The following is a 17949-nucleotide window of genomic DNA, read 5'->3' on the forward strand; positions in this document are numbered from 1 at the left end:
CTTCAAATGTGTCAAGTGTCGAAAGTACAGAAGATGTACTGAAGAACAGAAAATGGGTAACTTACCTGAAGATAGAATGGAAACAAGTCCTCCGTTCACCTACACTGGCATCGACTGCTTTGGTCCAAACCATGTTAAAGACGGAAGAAAAGACATTAAAAGGTATGGACTTTTACTTACCTCTCTATGTTCGAGAGCTATACACATAGAGATGCTTGATGACATGACGACTGATGCGTTCATAAATGCCTTAAGAGCATTCATTGCTATAAGAGGAAATGTTCGTCAACTTCAAAGTGACCAAGGAACCAATTTCATTGGTGCAAGAAGAGAGTTTGCAGAACTCATGAAAGGAATGGATGAAGACAGAGTCAAGGCTCTAGGATGTGAATTTCTGATGAATCCTCCAGCGGCAAGTCATATGGGTGGCGTCTGGGAGAGGCAAATTAGAACTATAAGAAGTGTTCTCACAGTCATTCTTGACCAGTCAGCACAAAGACTTGATAGCTCATATCTCAGAACTTTTTTATATGAAGGGATGGCGATCATTAATACTCGACCACTTACCGTTGAACACTTGAATGACCCCTCCTCACCTGAACCTTTGACTCCAAATCATATTCTTACAATGAAGTCGACCATCATTCTTCCCCCACCTGGACAGTTTATCAAGGAAGATCTTTATCTTCAAAAGAGGTGGCGTCGAGTTCAATATCTAGCCAATGAGTTTTGGATTTGATGGAAAAAGGAATATCTTTTGAGTTTGCAACCAAGACAAAAGTGGCAGAAGAACAGAAGAAACCTAAAAGTAAACGACATTGTGCTTTTAAAGGATGATCAAGCCCCACGTAATGAATGGAAGCTGGCCAAAATAACAGCAGTTTATCCAGGGTCAGATGATAGGGTGAGAAAGGTCAGATTGATAGTTAGTGACACCCCATTTACTGAAAAGGGTAAATCCACTACTAAGACAGTTTTCTTGGAGAGACCTGTGCATAAGTTGGTTACTCTGCTTGAAGCAGACCCAGTTTAATATGTCTAATGTTTATCTTCATTCTATGGAAGAAGTTTAATGTTTATCTTTGCATTCCACACGTAATGGTTAATGACAGATGTGTAATGTTTTAAGGTCAAAGACTTTAACTGCAACAGTCAGTATGTATGAGGAAATCTCAGAAGTAAGGTTTGTGATTTTGTTGGGAGTGTAACTGTTGCCACTATATTAATGTAATTTGTTATAAAGGTTTCTAATGTTTATTTTGTATTTGTATATATGTGTGTAATGTGTGTAATTAGAGATAAGACTTTTATTTTGAAGCCTCCGCTGAGCTGCATGTTTTGAGAAGAACCTTCTAGAAGAAACACAGAGAAGTAACAAGAAGAAGAGAAGCAGGCAGATGTAGTGCCATGTCTAAGAGTTTAAGTAAGAAAAGATAAGAAGATTCCTTTTCAAGAGCATGCAGCCAACGAGGTATTTTGTTTGTTATTTATTTTAACTTTAACTGTAATTATTGATACTGTTTTTTGCTAGTTAACTAACGCTGTATGTTGTGTCTTTTGTTGCCGTGTGTGGCGCAGTTTTCACGGTCTGATGTGGAGTACAAGACTTTATTAAAGACCCGTGGAGGAAACCATTTGCTGTTGACTGTGCTTGGGAGGGAGTCATAATGACCCTTCACCATATGCCGAAAGGCAGTGTCCCAGTGTACATTGTATGTCTGCTGTTAATTTTTTTTTTTCAAAGGTCCCGTATTATATAGGAGACATATAGTATAATTGGGTGAGATTTCTATGTCCTCTGTGATTATAAAGGAACTGTTAGGAATAAAAAATAAATTTAAATATATCAAAAAACACATACAGTCCATATTCACACACTGTGCCTTAAAACAGGCCATCAAAAATGTCACATTTGTCAGCCATGCTCAGGCATCCAACATTTCTTTTGTTTTATTGGGCAGGAGAAAGTCTACTTTATTTGTATTCATTATTGGAATTTGTGCTCGTTCTCTTTTAAGGACTGTTGCTAGGGTTTTGTTTTGTCTTTTCAACAAATCTTTTTAGCTTGTAATACTTTTATTGGTATTCTTCTGGTTTTATCAATTGAGTTACAATTTGACTGAAAACCCTTTTTTATTATGTCTCAGTTAGTATACTGCCATCTTGTTTACTCACAGTGAATGGATGATATCCACCTCCTGGAGTCAGAGCTCTGAGATGAGTCAGGGTAAATAATATTTTGCTTCCTTGAAAGTCGTCCGCTTGCTGTCTCCAGTTCCTGATCATCCACTTCTCTGGTCTTGCACGCTCCCCTGGCTGGTGATGTCACATACACTGTCTAGCCACAGAGGAAAGTCATCAACTCATCTCCAAGACTGAGCTGGAGGCAGAGGCAGCCGACTCTACCACTCCTGAAATGCAACACTGGGGAAAGTCACGTGTACCCAGGGATTTGCTCTAGAACCAGACTAGAGGCCCTATTGTATAGCTCTATATCAATTCCAACATTAGTACTTAGTAGTAGTGACCATCTCTATTTGGAGTTACTGGTGGATTTTACAAAGTCACAATAGGCTAAAATGCGTTACCTGTGCTTTGCAACACAAACTGCCCTGCTTTTGAGATGTATGAGTGAGGTGATGTAAACCACATGACATGGATTTTGGTACTTCAGACCACAAACTTCAAATAAAACACTAGAAAAGGGTAAAATATGGGACTTTTATGTTTTGACTTTAGGTTAAGGTAAGGAAGATACCATTTCCCTTAACTTGTTCAGTTGTAAATAACTAAATAATCCGTGGCTCTAACACTGGTTTGTTGCCTCCCAGTCCAAATCTAGAAGACCAATATCACTGACAGAGTTAAGAGCCACCAATATGTGTATTTGTAAATAAATATGTTGCACTGAAAACAAATGGTGCTACCAGCTTGCATTTTACATTCTAGTGTGTTGTTTTTCACGTTCAGTCATTTTCAACGATAGGTATCATACAATAGCAAAGTGGAGAGCCAATTTTACAAACTGTTTTACCACTGAGTTTGATGATGGTGGTAGTAAATCCAAGTGTGCTGTGTTACCATAAAACAGAATAAAGGTGTCCCATTAAACGGACATGGACAGAGTAGTTTGAAGACTGGATCTGGATGGCTGTGGTTATGGTGAACTACAACATCAAACCCCCGAAATGACTGTTACCTGAACATCTAACAGCTAAAAGAAAACTACTGAACATCTGTGCTGTGCTGCAGCCTGTGGAACCTTCTGTGAGAGTTTGGAGTGAGCAAGGGTGAAGGTGAGGTTTGATTGAAACCACAGACTGTGTGGCGGTCATCAGCCTTCCTCAGAGGTTGCAGGAAAATGCAGGGTTAGTGGGTGATGGTTATGTCACAGTAATCAGAGCCATCAGTTTGTGGAGTTACACTTCTACAGAAGTGATCTGGTTCATCTGGGCCCTCATGGACTGGATGCTGTTGAGGATCTTTTTCTGGTGCCCAGCTAATGTCACTCCCACTCTGAGGATGTCCCTGAAGAGAAAACATTTGTAAGTTCCACCTTATTATAAAACAGCATAAGACCTAATGTTTTTTTTAATATTATTGTGTTAGCAAAAAGGAAGCATAGATCAGCATCTCATGCTTCTAATAGACTACCCTATCACTGTGGCTATACCTAAACATCCAACCTCCCGGGTGTATGATTGTGTCTGAATGGGTGAATGGCAATAACCTGCCTGTACTGGAAAGTACTTTGAGTAGTCATCAAGATAACAGCGCTATATAAATACAGACCATTTACCATCCATCATGCTTTTTCCTATGCTTTTATCTATGCTTATCCTTTCTGGGTGGGAGCTGGAGCCATTCCCAGCTGACTTTGGGTGATAGGTGGGATGTGCCCTGGATAGGTCACCATTGCATTAATAATAATAATAATAATAATAATAACTTAGATATCCCATACTGCCATGGATTATAGGTACTATCCTGAGCAATACATAGTGAAGCCTGAACCCTATTTAAACCATTTTGACTTACAGTTGCTGTGTAGTTAGTATTTTCACCTAAAATGGTATCAGTATTGAGCAAAAAACAAAGATTTCTCAAAACACACCAAATTATTTAAAAAAATTGGCATATGGTGAATATACACTATTTAAAAACATGTATTTTCCTTCCTATCAATTAATTTGAATTGAGTTATTGTTTGTGGGTAAATGATTAAAAATATTGCAGACATATTCAATAATATCACTCAGAAACATATATTATTAAAAATAAAGACACTCTTACTGTTGATTCACTTTGAGTTTTCTGTGATGTGTTTCAATGTTCTATGACTTAACGACCTATTCAGACCTGCTATTAACATCTATTCTAAGTGAACCGATCACAGGTGGACAGCTGTAAGTACAGACGTGAACGCACCCAAATGGGTCTCCATTGTGACTTAGGCCACATTTGGAGGTGGCCTGGGGCGCATGTGGCAACGCTCTTTAAGCATATGACTGTGAGTAGATGCAAATGTATCTAACATAATCTGAGCCACTACAGTTTTATAATATACCAAAGAATTTTTACTCTTCTCAATTCCCATTTATTGATTTTTATTGTGGTCATTTCTAAGTTTTTCAAATGATCAATAGTAGATCAACTCGACGCACTGAATCGCCATTGTCACACCACATACAGCGCTGACCAGCTTTCTGCTGTGCGCTCCATCTGGCTACAATGGCCCGAGTGTGCCGCGCCTGAGCGCTCAGGCCACAAAGGACACAGCTCTCACCTCCTGCACAAATATTGGTCAGAGGCATCTCTTCCACCGGTCCCCTATCTGTTTTATTTGCCAAGGTTTTATTATGAGCAATTTTTCTTTTGGTCTTCTTCTTATGTCCTCTGTATTCTCGCAGATACTCTCCCATAGCCGTTTCTTTGAGTTATAGTAATTTTCTTCGCTGTAGCTCAATGCATTGTAAAGAAAGGTGTAAACAGACAAATTTAGAGCTTACCTCTTGTGATCGGACCTCTCAGGATGGATGTTAAAACCAGGTCTATATAGGCTCTTTGACCTCTTGCATTTGCATTAGGTAGATGACTATTCAAACTTATCAAACTTACTCAGTGGTCATTTGAGAGACCAAATCAAAGCTGGTGAATCCTTCGTTGACAAAATTCTCCTTGTACTGGCCCATCTTAATGGCGTCCAGCCACTCATCCACTGTGCTGAAAGAAGATAAGTCTGGAGTATTGCGATCAAGCAGAGGTAAGTGATCACTGGAAGACAGAAAAATGAAAAAACAAGAACATTACATGTTATTTAGCTGACGCTTTTGTCCAAAGCGACTTACATTTTTAAGAACAATCAGCATTTATGAGGTTCCAGTTCAGTATCTTGCCAAGGACACTTAGGCATGCAGATGGGAAAGCGCGGGATTCAAACCGGTAACCTTCTTGTTGCAGAATACCCGCTCTATCCCCTAGGCCACGCTGTCCCCACATAGCAATACCGTGAGAACGTTGATTTTAGAAAGCCATTCACAGTGTGAGCGATGAAGGTCCTTACTGCTTTACCTTGATGACAGTGGAGTCAAGGCCTTGAGGCTGTTTGGGTTGCGGATCATCTTGTCCAAGGTGCTGACAATCTGGCTGAATTTAGGTCGGTTGTTCCGGTCTTTCTGCCAGCAGTCCAGCATCAACTGATGCAGTGCACTGGGACAATCCATAGGGGGGGGTAACCTGTAGTCCTGCTCTATTGCATTGATAACCTACAACAATTTATAAATAGTAATTGTGAATATCAGAGAAGATGACTGGAACACACAATAACCTGTTTAGGTGCAGAATGACACGATCGGAAAAATAAGCTTGATGAAATGAAACAGAACCATTATATAAAGCACATAAGACTACTAGTCATTAAAGGGACAGTTCGTCCAAAAATGAAAGACAACTCATTATCTTATCACCCCTATGCCAATGGGAGGTGGTTTAAGACCACAAAACACTTCTGGAGTATCAGGGGTAAACTTTGTTAGAGCAGAATCCAATACATTTGAAGTAATTGGTGAGTCCTTCATCAGACGTAATAAAACAACAACCATGCTGTTCGCACTGGGACCAGCCGGGAAGCGCTGGGTAGCGCCACGGCCAGCTCACGACTTGCAGCGGTGGTTTCGGGTCTGCTCTTTTTCTTTTTTGCGCTCGCCACGAGCAAATCGGGCTGGAAAACACACTGAAAATCGTTTATTTAATATAGGTGATATATTAAATAAACGATTAAATATGCATCACATACTTTCGATTTCCCCGCTGTTCTTCTGGAGTTTCAATTTCACAGATTTTTGCCCCAACATGAGGAAATTTCCCCATCTTTAATTATGTAATTAATACACACATTTGTCAGTTGTGTCTAAACAGACAGACACACACAAGCACATAATCCCTTGTGGGGGAGTTGAGAACAGCCAGGCGGCTGCTCGCACGAGAATTTACGCTTCCGCCTCAGGTGTGTCCCTGACGTACACGCTGCGGTGGTTAGAGTCGAAGATGAATCAAAAAATTATTATATTATCCGTTGCACAATTCAGAAAGCAACGCAAAGTAGAGGAGGAGAAGAAAGAACAATATAGAGGTAAGAATTACCCCGATTGTGGACATCATTAATGGTTATTTTTGTCGGCATGACATGATTTGCTGTCAGAACAGCGGATTTCAGACTCTTTTTATATTTTTTATGGTATATTTTTATAATTTTTTATACCTTACAATTTTGTCTGCCTGTGTGTGCATCTGTTTACAGTTCTTGGGGGTGCATGACAATTTGTGTGTGTGTATTTGTGGGGCACAAATCTGAAATCTCGCCTAGGGCGCCAACATTGCCAGGGCTGGCCCTGACTTCACCCACACCCTGATCGGCCTAGGCGTCGGTAGATAATGAGTGAATATTAATTTCTTGATGAACTATCTCTTAATGCAAGCTAGTCATTTCTGCATTCAAGAGCCACTTGGTTTTGTTCACCAAAATGTTACAACTGTGCTACAATTTACAATATACAGGCGCAAGGAGACTGTCTTATAAAATAAGTATAATAACTTGATAAAAATGTAAATGCATTGGTTGGAGCTGTTTCAGAGTAAACTTTATAATGACAGGACTTTGTTTCCCAATTGCTTGTGTCGTATTTGTTCTCAGCTGGGATCTCTGTACTGGACACAATCAAAAGATTCAGTATTCTCATCTGATACATCTGCACCAAATAGTATTTTACATAATGATGGGCTGTTATTTGAATATTGATAATTAAAATAACCTAGAATATCTATTATTTAATTTTAATAAATGTATCTGTTTTCTTTTTCAATTAAGAATTAAACAAGAATTTTCACATAAGATTCAAATAAATTTGTTATCTAAATTAATTTCAATTTTATTTCAATTTCTATAAATCTAAAATTTTACAAAGGAAGTTAATTCATTTATAAATTAAACTATAAATTAATTAAAATTCCATTAAAATGATTCATTTATTTAAGTCATTGGCATCAACAAATCATAAAGGAAACAAGCTTATCATCTTTCTATGACAGTTCAGTTATATGTACTAGAATGTAAATACTGCTTGTTCTAAAGGGCATTACTCACATCTTGATTGCTCATGTCCCAGTAGGGCCTCTCTCCATATGACATCACTTCCCACATGACAATTCCATAGCTCCAACAATCACTGGAAGAGGTGAACTTTCTGTACTTGATAGCCTCTGGTGCTGTCCACCTAATGGGAATCTTTCCCCCCTGGGATAAGCAAGTGTGGAGGTCAACAGACAGTGTTGTATTTAAAAAAAGTCATCATTTCAAAATTGCTTTGTGCAATCTAACGATGTCTATGAGAAAGTTGGTTGATGTTCTAAATTCGACAGTTCATGCTCAAACTTTCCCCAAACTCATATTGCTTGATAAGTGTTCATCACTGAATTTTTTTTCTGAAACACATGGGGCTCTTCAGCCCTTTTGCAATGCCTCCCTGTAAAGTGCTGTGCATGTTGCGCATATTTTCCGCGAACGGAGAACTTAGCGAATCAGTTTTCATATGATGAACGTGAGTGAACCTCACGTTTACATTCATTTTTTAAATCATCATCGTATTAGGCAGTCATGAAGTAGCAGGAGCGGGCATATGTGTGTATGTGTGGCTCCGTCCCCCACCCCTGCTCACTCGCTCAGAGACTCACTCAGTGAGATTATAGCTCGTTCACATGAGCGACTGACCGGCTGCTTCTTAACAGTGGAAACACAGAGTTTCTCTGGTCACAGCTGCTCCGAGATCAGCTCAACAGCTTCTTGATCAGAGCAGAAGTTGCATTTGGTTTGTACTGAGCTTCAGTTTCTGTGTCCGTCTCCAGTCTGACCTGCTCTCATGTTTTGTTTTAATATTTCGTCAACTAAAATATGCATCACATCCTATTACGTCTACGGCCCGGCTCTCTTCCCTGCAGGTCACTAATCTATAGTGTCCGACCCCCGGCCTCTGTAAACTAACCATGGATAAATCCCCCAGATTTATTTGCTTTCCCTGCCAGATTAACCTGCATCATTATGCAGGTTAATCTGTATGCTTGATATGTGGTGAGGAATTAGCAACAAAAAATGTAATGTTTAAAGACATTTCCAGAGCAAACACACAGAATCTGCTGAAAAAGTACCAAGCTGGATATGAGCAAAAAAAACATAGTTCTGTGTTGAATTTATTTCAAAGTAGGCTTCTCCTCATCATAACAGTTTTCCTTTTTTGTAACAGGTAAAAATAGCAATTTAATAAATGCAACAAACTTTGGTTTTATATATATTGTATAACTATATATATAACTTTATAACCTGTGTTATCAAATATGTTTTGCGGCTCCAGACAGATTTAATTTGGGGGAAGAGGGGGCAAAATGCCTCTTTCAATAGTAAAGGTTGCCTACCCCTGGCCTAAAGTCACAAAAATTGGTTGTGTAACAAGCAAACTTACAACAAAGTCTTTTGGGGTTATAGTTAAAACTAAATGGAAGTCAGTCATTTTGATTTAAGTTCTGAAGTTTTTGCCACTTCCACACATTGTATTTTAACAAACTCCTCCTACAGCCAATACACACACAGTCATTGCTGCTGATGTTAATTTCAATGTTACCATAATAACTTTACAATTAGCCATCAGCTTCAGTTTGGAATCGTAGTCGCCTACTCTGGCCAGTGGAATGCAATAGACTATAGTCACTACTAATGACAACATTGAATTGGTGCTTCCTTAATCATGGGCTTTGACTTAGCAAAATGCCCCCTCTGGGCAGTCTCACAGCTCCCCTGGGATCCTGACTGCTCGGAAGATGCTGAGGCACTGCTAGTGGGGTTTAAGCTAGTTTGCTATGCAGCGGCTGAAGGGGCCTGGCTAACTGAAGCTTAGGGTCCAAGTTGCAGTGCCGAGCTTCCAAATCGCTGCCAATACGCTACATTTCTATCATGTTCCATTACTATTAAAGCAGGGAGGGGAATAAGTAAACATGGTTTCAAATGCCTATAGATGGATTAATACCATATTCCACATCCACTGACACAGCTAAATGGACATGACACCTTTCAACTAGTCTGATAATGAATTTATAAACCTGATGTCATCAATAGATACAGGGTCATCACCAAAGCTTATTTTATTTTCTGATGAAGACTTACCAGAGCGCTGGTGTATGTGGGGTCTGAAGTATCATCCTCAAGAAAGCGTGACAAACCAAAATCAGATACTTTGCACACTAGGTTGCTGTTGACCAGGATGTTCCGGGCCGCTAGATCACGATGGACATAGTTCATGTCACACAGGTACTTCATGCCAGCGGCTATACCACGCAGCATTCCCACCAGCTGGATCACTGTGAACTGCCCGTCATTTTGCTTGAAGAAAAAAACGTTTACTCAGTATTGAATTGAACAATGCAAATGAATAAACATTACTCACTATTGTATTTTGAGTAACAAATGCCCTAAACATTAACCACTCGATACTTTTTTGAGATGTGAGCTCCTTGCCTCACCACTTGCTCTCTGTAATTCTTATGATATTATTGTCAATGATTGGTGATGATTTTATTTTCATAGCTGAAATTAACAGTGGGTTATGAAGATTACCAAAATATTCAGCAGTTCAAACTTGTATATTAGGAAATATACTTAGTGTTTACAAGTAACTATCAGGCCAGTAGGGGAGAGCGGGGTAATGTGGGATTTCTCCCCTCTAGGCAAGCTAAAATGATATATCAGTAAAATTTACACATTTCCCATTAATTCAGGATGTTTTCTAGCAATGGAAATGATCAGAATGTCTTCAGGACAAAGGGCAGTGAAATAGGATTGTTTTAAAAAAGGTGGTCTTGTGTCCCACTTTACCCCAGCTACGGGGTAAAGTGGTCCACTTACTTTTTCCACTTTAAAACTACCATAACCACACATGTTGTAATAGTTAAATGCCCGACAGCTAGATTGACAACCACTAATATCGGACTAGTAACAGAATCATTGGAATTGGTCAATTACGCACATTTATGAATATTATGATTCATGTGATCTCTTGCACACCCTAGCTAACCGGCACATTATTTCTCTGCCCAATTGGCAATCCAATTCTTTGCGTATTCAAATTCCAGTTAACAGCACTTAACTGTAGCAAGGCCATGGAACTGATCAGCTAGTTGTTTCAAGTGTTTGGCAAGCTCCTCCTCCATTTCATCTGTGAATATTCTTTTTGCCTCAGCTACTGCACCCCAGGCTACTGATTTTACTTCCCCTTCCCCTTTCTCCTTTTTCTTTATGAATTTTTCATATGAGGGTTGTCCTGTCAATTGGCTTTTCTACAATGTTTATGACATAAAAAATAAAACACATATAATTGAATATAACACTAAAATATTTTGAAGAATTAACTTCGCTTGTGCTTCATGGTGGGGTAATGTGAGACAGTGTCTGTGGGGTATCTGTGGGGAAAAGTGAGACACTGTCCCACTTTACCCCACAGCCACCGTTTTAGAAAAAACAACATCTCTTAGCAATTCAGGCTAATCTTCAGCTAGCATCAATCAAATGGTAAATGGTAAATGGATTTGTATTTATATAGCGCTTTTCTAGTCTTGATGACCACTCAAAGCGCTTTACACTACAGTTTCACATTCACCCAATCACACACACATTCATACAGTGCATCTATCCCAGCACTTTGTTAATCAAATGGTTTTAAATGTTGGAAGTTCACCAACATGTATGATATAAGCTTTTCTACCTGATTCAATTTGTTTTTACACAACAGTTGATTAAGTTCAAAGCAAGAAAATTTACTTTTACATGCAAAAACACATTTTTGTGAAAAAACATACTTTCCACAGCACCCGCTCCAACTTCTCCTTCATGGCAAGGGGGGAATGGGAGGGGCTTGAAAAAATAATGGTCAAATGACCACAAATGTGTTCCGTTGCCTAGATACAGGGGGTGTCTCACTTTACCTGATGTCCCACATTACCCTGCTCTCCCCTACTGCTAGCTGTGTGTGCATGAGCCCATTGTGTTTAGGTGCACATGCAGACTGAATTTAGTTGTTGAGACTATAGGCCCTATTTTACACATGGCACACAGTAAGGCAAAGTGTGACATAAGTATCAGATTGAACCAATTGTCATTTTCTCAACATTTAAACAACAAATGTGCTTGCGCCCATCTTAATTGCCAAAGTATGTGTTGGTTAGGCAGAATAAGAAGTGCTGCTAATAGATGCACTGTATGAATGTGTGTGTGAATGGCTGAAGTTTAAGTCAAAGTCAATCGCACTTTAGTTTTGGCAGTCCAACCTGCTGACTGTTGGACTCACCCCTCTCCTGGATTGAAAAACAAAAAGTAATGCCAGATGATGACCAACATGATCTCACTGAATAAACTAATGTTAAGTGTTTAATTATGTAGCACTTATTGGCACTGCAATATGTAGCAATCAGAGTATAACCCTCATTTCCAATGATCTCCAATGACATTGCCATTAGCAGGGCATACGACATATCACACATATACAAAATAATCTTTCTTATGGAAAAAGTGTAATGGATGAGTAGATGGCCATCAGTGCCTAACTGATAAGAGAACTTTGTCTTTAATCAGTACGACTCCTTTACCCTGAGGAAGGAGTCAAGGGATCCATTCTCCATGAACTCAGTAATGATCATCACAGGGTTGCTCTTGGTCACAACCCCCTCTAGATGGATTATGTTGGGATGGTCAAATTGGCCCATGATTGATGCCTCACTTAGAAAGTCCCGCCTCTGGCGTTCAGTGTATCCCGCCTTTAGTGTCTTAATAGCCACAAGGATCTCTCTCTTCCCAGGCTGACGAAGGTTTCCACTACACACTTCCCCAAACTCTCCTGATAGGAAGACAAGAGGATTCAGTGTAAAGTTTGATTAAGGATATAATAAGGCAGCAATATGCGGGTTTCAGGCTTGAAAGTCACTCCATCAAGTTAAATTCAGTTTAAAGTAAAACATTTACCAGTTTTAAGCTATGTTTACATGGGAAGTTCAATTAACTGTTGGGTTTCAATAAAAGTATGGACATAAGACTTGGAAAATGCTAGCCTATGTCACCATTTACGTCTTATTAACAAAGCCAGAATGAACATTATTTGAAAGTAACACATTGTTGGGCAAGAGTCCCTACAGAACTAACCATGTTGTAGGATCCACACACAATGGGTCGTAAAAGCGGGGCCTTTGAGCCAAGATTAAGCCAGCTAAAGTCTCCCTCTAAGATCCAGCATGGAGATTGTATCTTCTGGTGTTAACTTAATCCCTGGGGTCTCCCCAGAAACCCCTGCTCTGCTCCTGGCCCCTCCCACTCTCCTTTGACCTCTGACACTCAATTGGCTAAAAGCCAGCATCATCCCATGACCAGCACCTCAAGGAGGCAGAACCTCTCAGGTAGAATAAAACCACTGAGACATCAATGCTCTGCCATTTTTACCCTGCTCTGAAGACATCATGAGGCCCCTTCGGGGCCTCCCAGCTGTTTTAGTTGCTAAAGGGGGTAACCTTAACTTCTAGTTTATCAGCCATTTTTACCCTGCTCTGAAGACATCATGAGGCCCCTTCGGGGCCTCCCAGCTGTTTTAGTTGCTAAAGGGGGTAACCTTAACTTCTAGTTTATCAGCCATTTTTACCCTGCTCTGAAGACATCACGAGGCCCCTTCGGGGCCTCCCAGCTGTTTTAGTTGCTAAAGGGGGTAACCTTAATTATTTTCTTTCATTTCTTTCATTGTCTTTTATCTCAGTCGACGTTTTTATTTTCAAAAGGACTTTTGCTGTTTTAACTTGAAAAGACCAAACAGGAAATTGCACGCGGAACAATCTCAGACTGTTTCACTTTCCCCACGGACTTTACTTTCTTTTCCCAACAATCTACAAACGGCTTCCACAGCCGTCCTCTGCAGAAGCGCGAGATTCATTCCGCTGAGGAGCACGACCTCCACATCCCTGAAGAAGGACGATGTTCATCCCGTTGAGGAGCAAGACGAATCTGCTCCTATTCGGCCCGGCCGACGCCGCTGCGACAGAGGAACCAGCGCAACAGAGCTTGAGAGGCCACGATTATTCACTGGACTTCCGAAATATCCGCGCGACACGCGCATGCAACACCGTGAAGGTCACAGTAAGAGGCTTTATTGTCTGGGCAGATGTTAATCTAATACGTAGCGTATTGTTTTAATACTTGAATGTATTTGTTTTGTATGAGACCGCAGAGTCTCCAGTGTTTTAGCGGCTATTCGCCACTTCCGGTTTCCGGTTACGGCCTTGTGCCATAGTTTTTAAGCGCCGTGAGCAGCGTCTCCAGCTCATTGTGACCGTTTGAACAACTGTAAAGATACTTTACCGGTCAAACCTCAGGACACAACGCCACTTGGGTGCTGAGTGGTAAAGTAAATGTAACTTGTCTCTGACGGTGCTTTTAGAGAGCTTTGCTCTCTCCTTGTATTCTCTCTCTCTCCTTCTAAACCGACCTATACACACATCCGATCTGTATTTAGAATACAGTTCATGTGACATAGTTAAATCTATATTCAGAGAGGCTGGACACATCTGGAAGCCATGCGGCCGAACGCCAAAGCAGAGACAAAGAATTCTCTTTGTCTGAAAATCCCTTTGTGTAATTCATGTGACCACCAGTGTGAGCTCCGGCCACATGGTGTCATTAACATAGACTCCATTTTGAAGAACGCAAGTTAAACCACCATTTTGAGTCTATTATTGCCACGCCTCCTCTCTCACTCTCCTCCCATTCTGGCTCTAAATTCATAACGGCTCTGCCATCTTGTTTTGTAGTCAATTCGCCATTTTGAGAGTTTTTAGGCCTTGGTTCCACGAATCATGATCGGCCGCCATCTTAGATGTGACGTGACTTCGTCATCGCCACGCCCCCTTCTTTTTCTCTCTCTCTCTCTCTCTCTCTCTCTCTCTCTCTCTCTCTCTCTCTCTCTCTCTCTCTCTCTCTCTCTCTCTCTCTCTCTCACACACAGACACAGAGACACATTGATAGACACAGACAGATACACACACACAGATACACATAGATGAATACATGTGTTTTCTAAATTGTGATAAGCGGCTGCTGTTGTTATCTTTGAAATATGGGAGTTTGTTAAAATGATGAATCATTAAATAACACTAACTGTATTTCACATGCACACACATAGACACACACACACACAGAGACACTTTGACACAGACACACACGCATACCATGACAGACATACATAGGTAGACCGCCGGTTTTACATGTACTTTCTGAAAAGTGCTGCTGCTGTGTTTATCTTTGAAATATCGGAGTTTGTTAAAATGATGAATCATTAAATAACACTAACTGTATTTCACATGCACACACATAGACACACACACACAGAGAGACACTTTGACACAGACACACACGCATACCATGACAGACATACATAGGTAGACCGCCGGTTTTACATGTACTTTCTGAATTGTGATAAGTGCTGCTGCTGTGTTTATCTTTGAAATATCGGAGTTTGTTAAAATGATGAAACATTAAATAACACTAACTTTATTTCCCCTTTTTAATAAATGCTTTTGTAATTAAAGTATCTGTAGTCTGTGATTATTTGTGCATATGTATGTGATTGCAGCTGGATTATGATTGCCTGTGCTCGAAGTTAGAAGCCTTCACTGTTAATTAAATAATTATTAATATTAAATATTGAGATTATTGATTTGACATTTATCATTATGAGACTGATATTTAAAGATTGAATTGTTGGTCCCTGTAACCAGGGTGGTGCCCCGCGACAATAAGCAATGATTACAGATTTGTATTATTCTTAATTGATAATTTTATTGTTTTCATTAATTATTTTAACTATTATTAATGGATAACCGTATCATTTCTAATTAAATGTGTTACTATTCTTAATTAATAGCTTTATCATTTTTGATTATTTTTAAGAAATAATTGTTATTTTAATAATGATATTTCATGATTATTAATAATTAGCCAACGTCAATTCTACTCCTACTATTGCACAACAACATCAATAGAATTCTGATGATATTGGAACTGGTATATATATTTTATATTATATGTATATATATATATATATATATATATATATATTAATATGTATATTTATTAATTGAATGCTCTTTCGCTCTCTTCTCTCGCTGTCTCTCGCCATATGCTGATACACACAATAACACAGACTCAAATTACATCTCAGCCTCGCAACAGTTTAAACGTTGATTTGTCTTATCTTTTTTGAACATGGAAACACAGAGAACTGGTTCCAGATTAGGCACTAGCTCCTAATTGGCTGGATTAATTTATTTTTACATGCACTGTTTTCCTTTACCTGCACCAATCACTTGTTCAATCTTCACACAGCAAATGTCAATCTCCTTGGCAAACTCTCTGACTGCTTCATTGGGGTCTTCATATGTGAAGGGGTCAATGTATATCTTCATTCCTGGTGACACTTCAACAGTAAGAACACACAAAATCAGGTTACCCCTAGGACCTTCTGGGCCTTCAAAGAGGGTCCAAATAGATCAGCGTTTCAGTTGTAATATATTCAATATTAAATATATTCAAAACCAACGGAAATTAAAGGTCTTCTGTTTACTGAGTTATTTCAGATTTTTGGAATGTTGTCTCTTGAGAAAAAAACAATCAGAAAGGGCTAAGTAACTACATTGGTTAGGACCAAGTGGCAGCCTAGCATATCGTCACCCACTGGTTCCTGAACTCCCGTTTTGAAGCAGAGAGTTTCAAATATGATCACAACATCTTTACTATTTTGAACCAGGCTGAGGCAGACATTACCATATTTGGATAAAAAGGAGGAGCTGGGTCTAACCTCCGACTTCAGGAGGATAAACACGCCCACCTACACCGGCTAGCTTCCATCCTCCGAGGTAGTTAGCATGTGAGCTAACATTAAATAGTGTTGTCTAACATTTTCTAACACTGTGTTCTAACCTCAGAAGACGAAGAGACGTCAGAACAGATGTGAGATGCTACATAAACTGTGATGATTAATGACTCCTGGACTGTTTACATATTTTCTCCATCACCATCATTACAGTCAAACTACACACTGTTTAGTTACTACACACATATTAGATGTACGAGCAGCTTTGTTCCTCCAGTGTTCTTTCTTAATTCTTTTATTTCTCCTATAAATTATACTCACTAAATATTAAAGACTAAAGATTAATATGCCTACATTGAAGATTATGTTTACCTGGATCCACAACTGTTTTTAATTATTTGTTGTATTATTAATTAATGTAGTTTTATGTGCAATAATCTATGACTCTATTTTACTAATGATTGTAAGGAGCACATCTAGTAAAAAGTCACAGCAACAACATGCACAGTGTTATAATCATTAAAAAAAACCTTGATGACAAGTCGTTGGAATATGTTTAATTACAGGCCTTTTATATTTTGGATTTAATCAAATCAACCATTGATTTATAAGGAAAAGGGTAAATGTGCAAAACCAGGCAAGTCATCTATAGTTAACACCTACCTGTGAAGGTTGTGACTGCTGAAATGTATCCATCAAATCAAATCAAATCACAGTTTATTTTCACATGCACCAAATAACTTAGCGTCATCAGAGCAGTGGAATTTGTATGACCTTGCAGGCAACATCTACGCAGTAAACGGGCAATACAAGATAACAAAATAACATATAACATAGTAATAACCTAGTAACATATAACATAGTAATAATAAATTAAGGGCTAGCGGCAGTTTACAGGGTTAAGGAGTTAGGAATATTAAATTAAATAATATACATATATGTATAGTAAGTAATGATAATTGTAGCTGTATGAATGGGGGAGCAGAATGTACATGGTGAGGGTTAGTGGGTCAGTGTTGCTGGTTCAGAAGCCTTACGGCCTGGGGAAAAAGCTGTTTGTGAGTCTGGTAGTCCATGCTCAGTAATGTCTGCCAGACGGCAGCATTGTGAGAATTCCATAGACTGGGTGGCTGTGGTACTTTATGATGTTCCGTGCTGTTCTCAGGCATCTTGTGTTGTGGATTCCATGCATGGAAGGGAGATGACAGCCGATGATACGCTCCGCTGTCTTCACCACCCTCTGCAGGGCCTTACGGTCAGCAGCAGATCAGCTACCATACCAGGCAGTAATGCAGCCTGAGAGAATTCTCCGAATGGTGCATCTGAAAAGTTTGTTAAAGTTTTAAGAGAAATCCCAAACTTTTTCAGTCTCCTCAGGAAGTATAGGCGCTTTCGTGCAGTTTTGACTGCCGAGTCCGCTTGTCTGGACCAGGTAAGGTCATCCTTGATGAACGCACCGAGGAATTTGAAGTTGCAGACTCTCTCCACTACAGCTCTGTGTATGTGT

The 17949-nt window shown here is 39.5% G+C and overlaps 2 protein-coding genes across 2 annotated transcripts in view; one reads left to right on the plus strand and one right to left on the minus strand.

Annotated features, from left to right (window-relative positions):
- Positions 1 to 17949, plus strand: part of asxl1 (ASXL transcriptional regulator 1) — a 271209-nt gene that overhangs the window by 69907 nt on the left and 183353 nt on the right. The window lies entirely within an intron of this gene.
- LOC133957354 (ephrin type-B receptor 2-like) lies at positions 1813 to 16039 on the minus strand. The gene is made up of 7 exons (XM_062392896.1): positions 15924 to 16039; positions 12184 to 12431; positions 9710 to 9925; positions 7643 to 7792; positions 5572 to 5765; positions 5119 to 5274; positions 1813 to 3528 (listed from the first exon to the last, which is right to left on the minus strand). Exons 1-7 carry the CDS (start codon positions 16033 to 16035, stop codon positions 3420 to 3422), a joined length of 1185 nt encoding a protein of 394 aa, XP_062248880.1. The 5' UTR covers positions 16036 to 16039; the 3' UTR covers positions 1813 to 3419.

The sequence above is a fragment of the Platichthys flesus genome, chromosome 7, assembly GCF_949316205.1.
Source record: "Platichthys flesus chromosome 7, fPlaFle2.1, whole genome shotgun sequence".
Taxonomy (NCBI): Eukaryota; Metazoa; Chordata; class Actinopteri; order Pleuronectiformes; family Pleuronectidae; genus Platichthys; species Platichthys flesus.

Coding starts and splice junctions, on each gene's coding strand:
- LOC133957354 (XM_062392896.1), bottom strand. CDS start 16,035: ATGAAGATATACATTGACCCCTTCACATATGAAGACCCCAATGAAGCA. Junction 12,432..15,923: donor TGAACAAGTGATTGGTGCAG/GTAAAGGAAAAC, acceptor TCTTCCTATCAG/GAGAGTTTGGGGAAGTGTGT. Junction 5,275..5,571: donor TTGACTCCACTGTCATCAAG/GTAAAGCAGTAA, acceptor TCTGTCTTCCAG/TGATCACTTACCTCTGCTTG.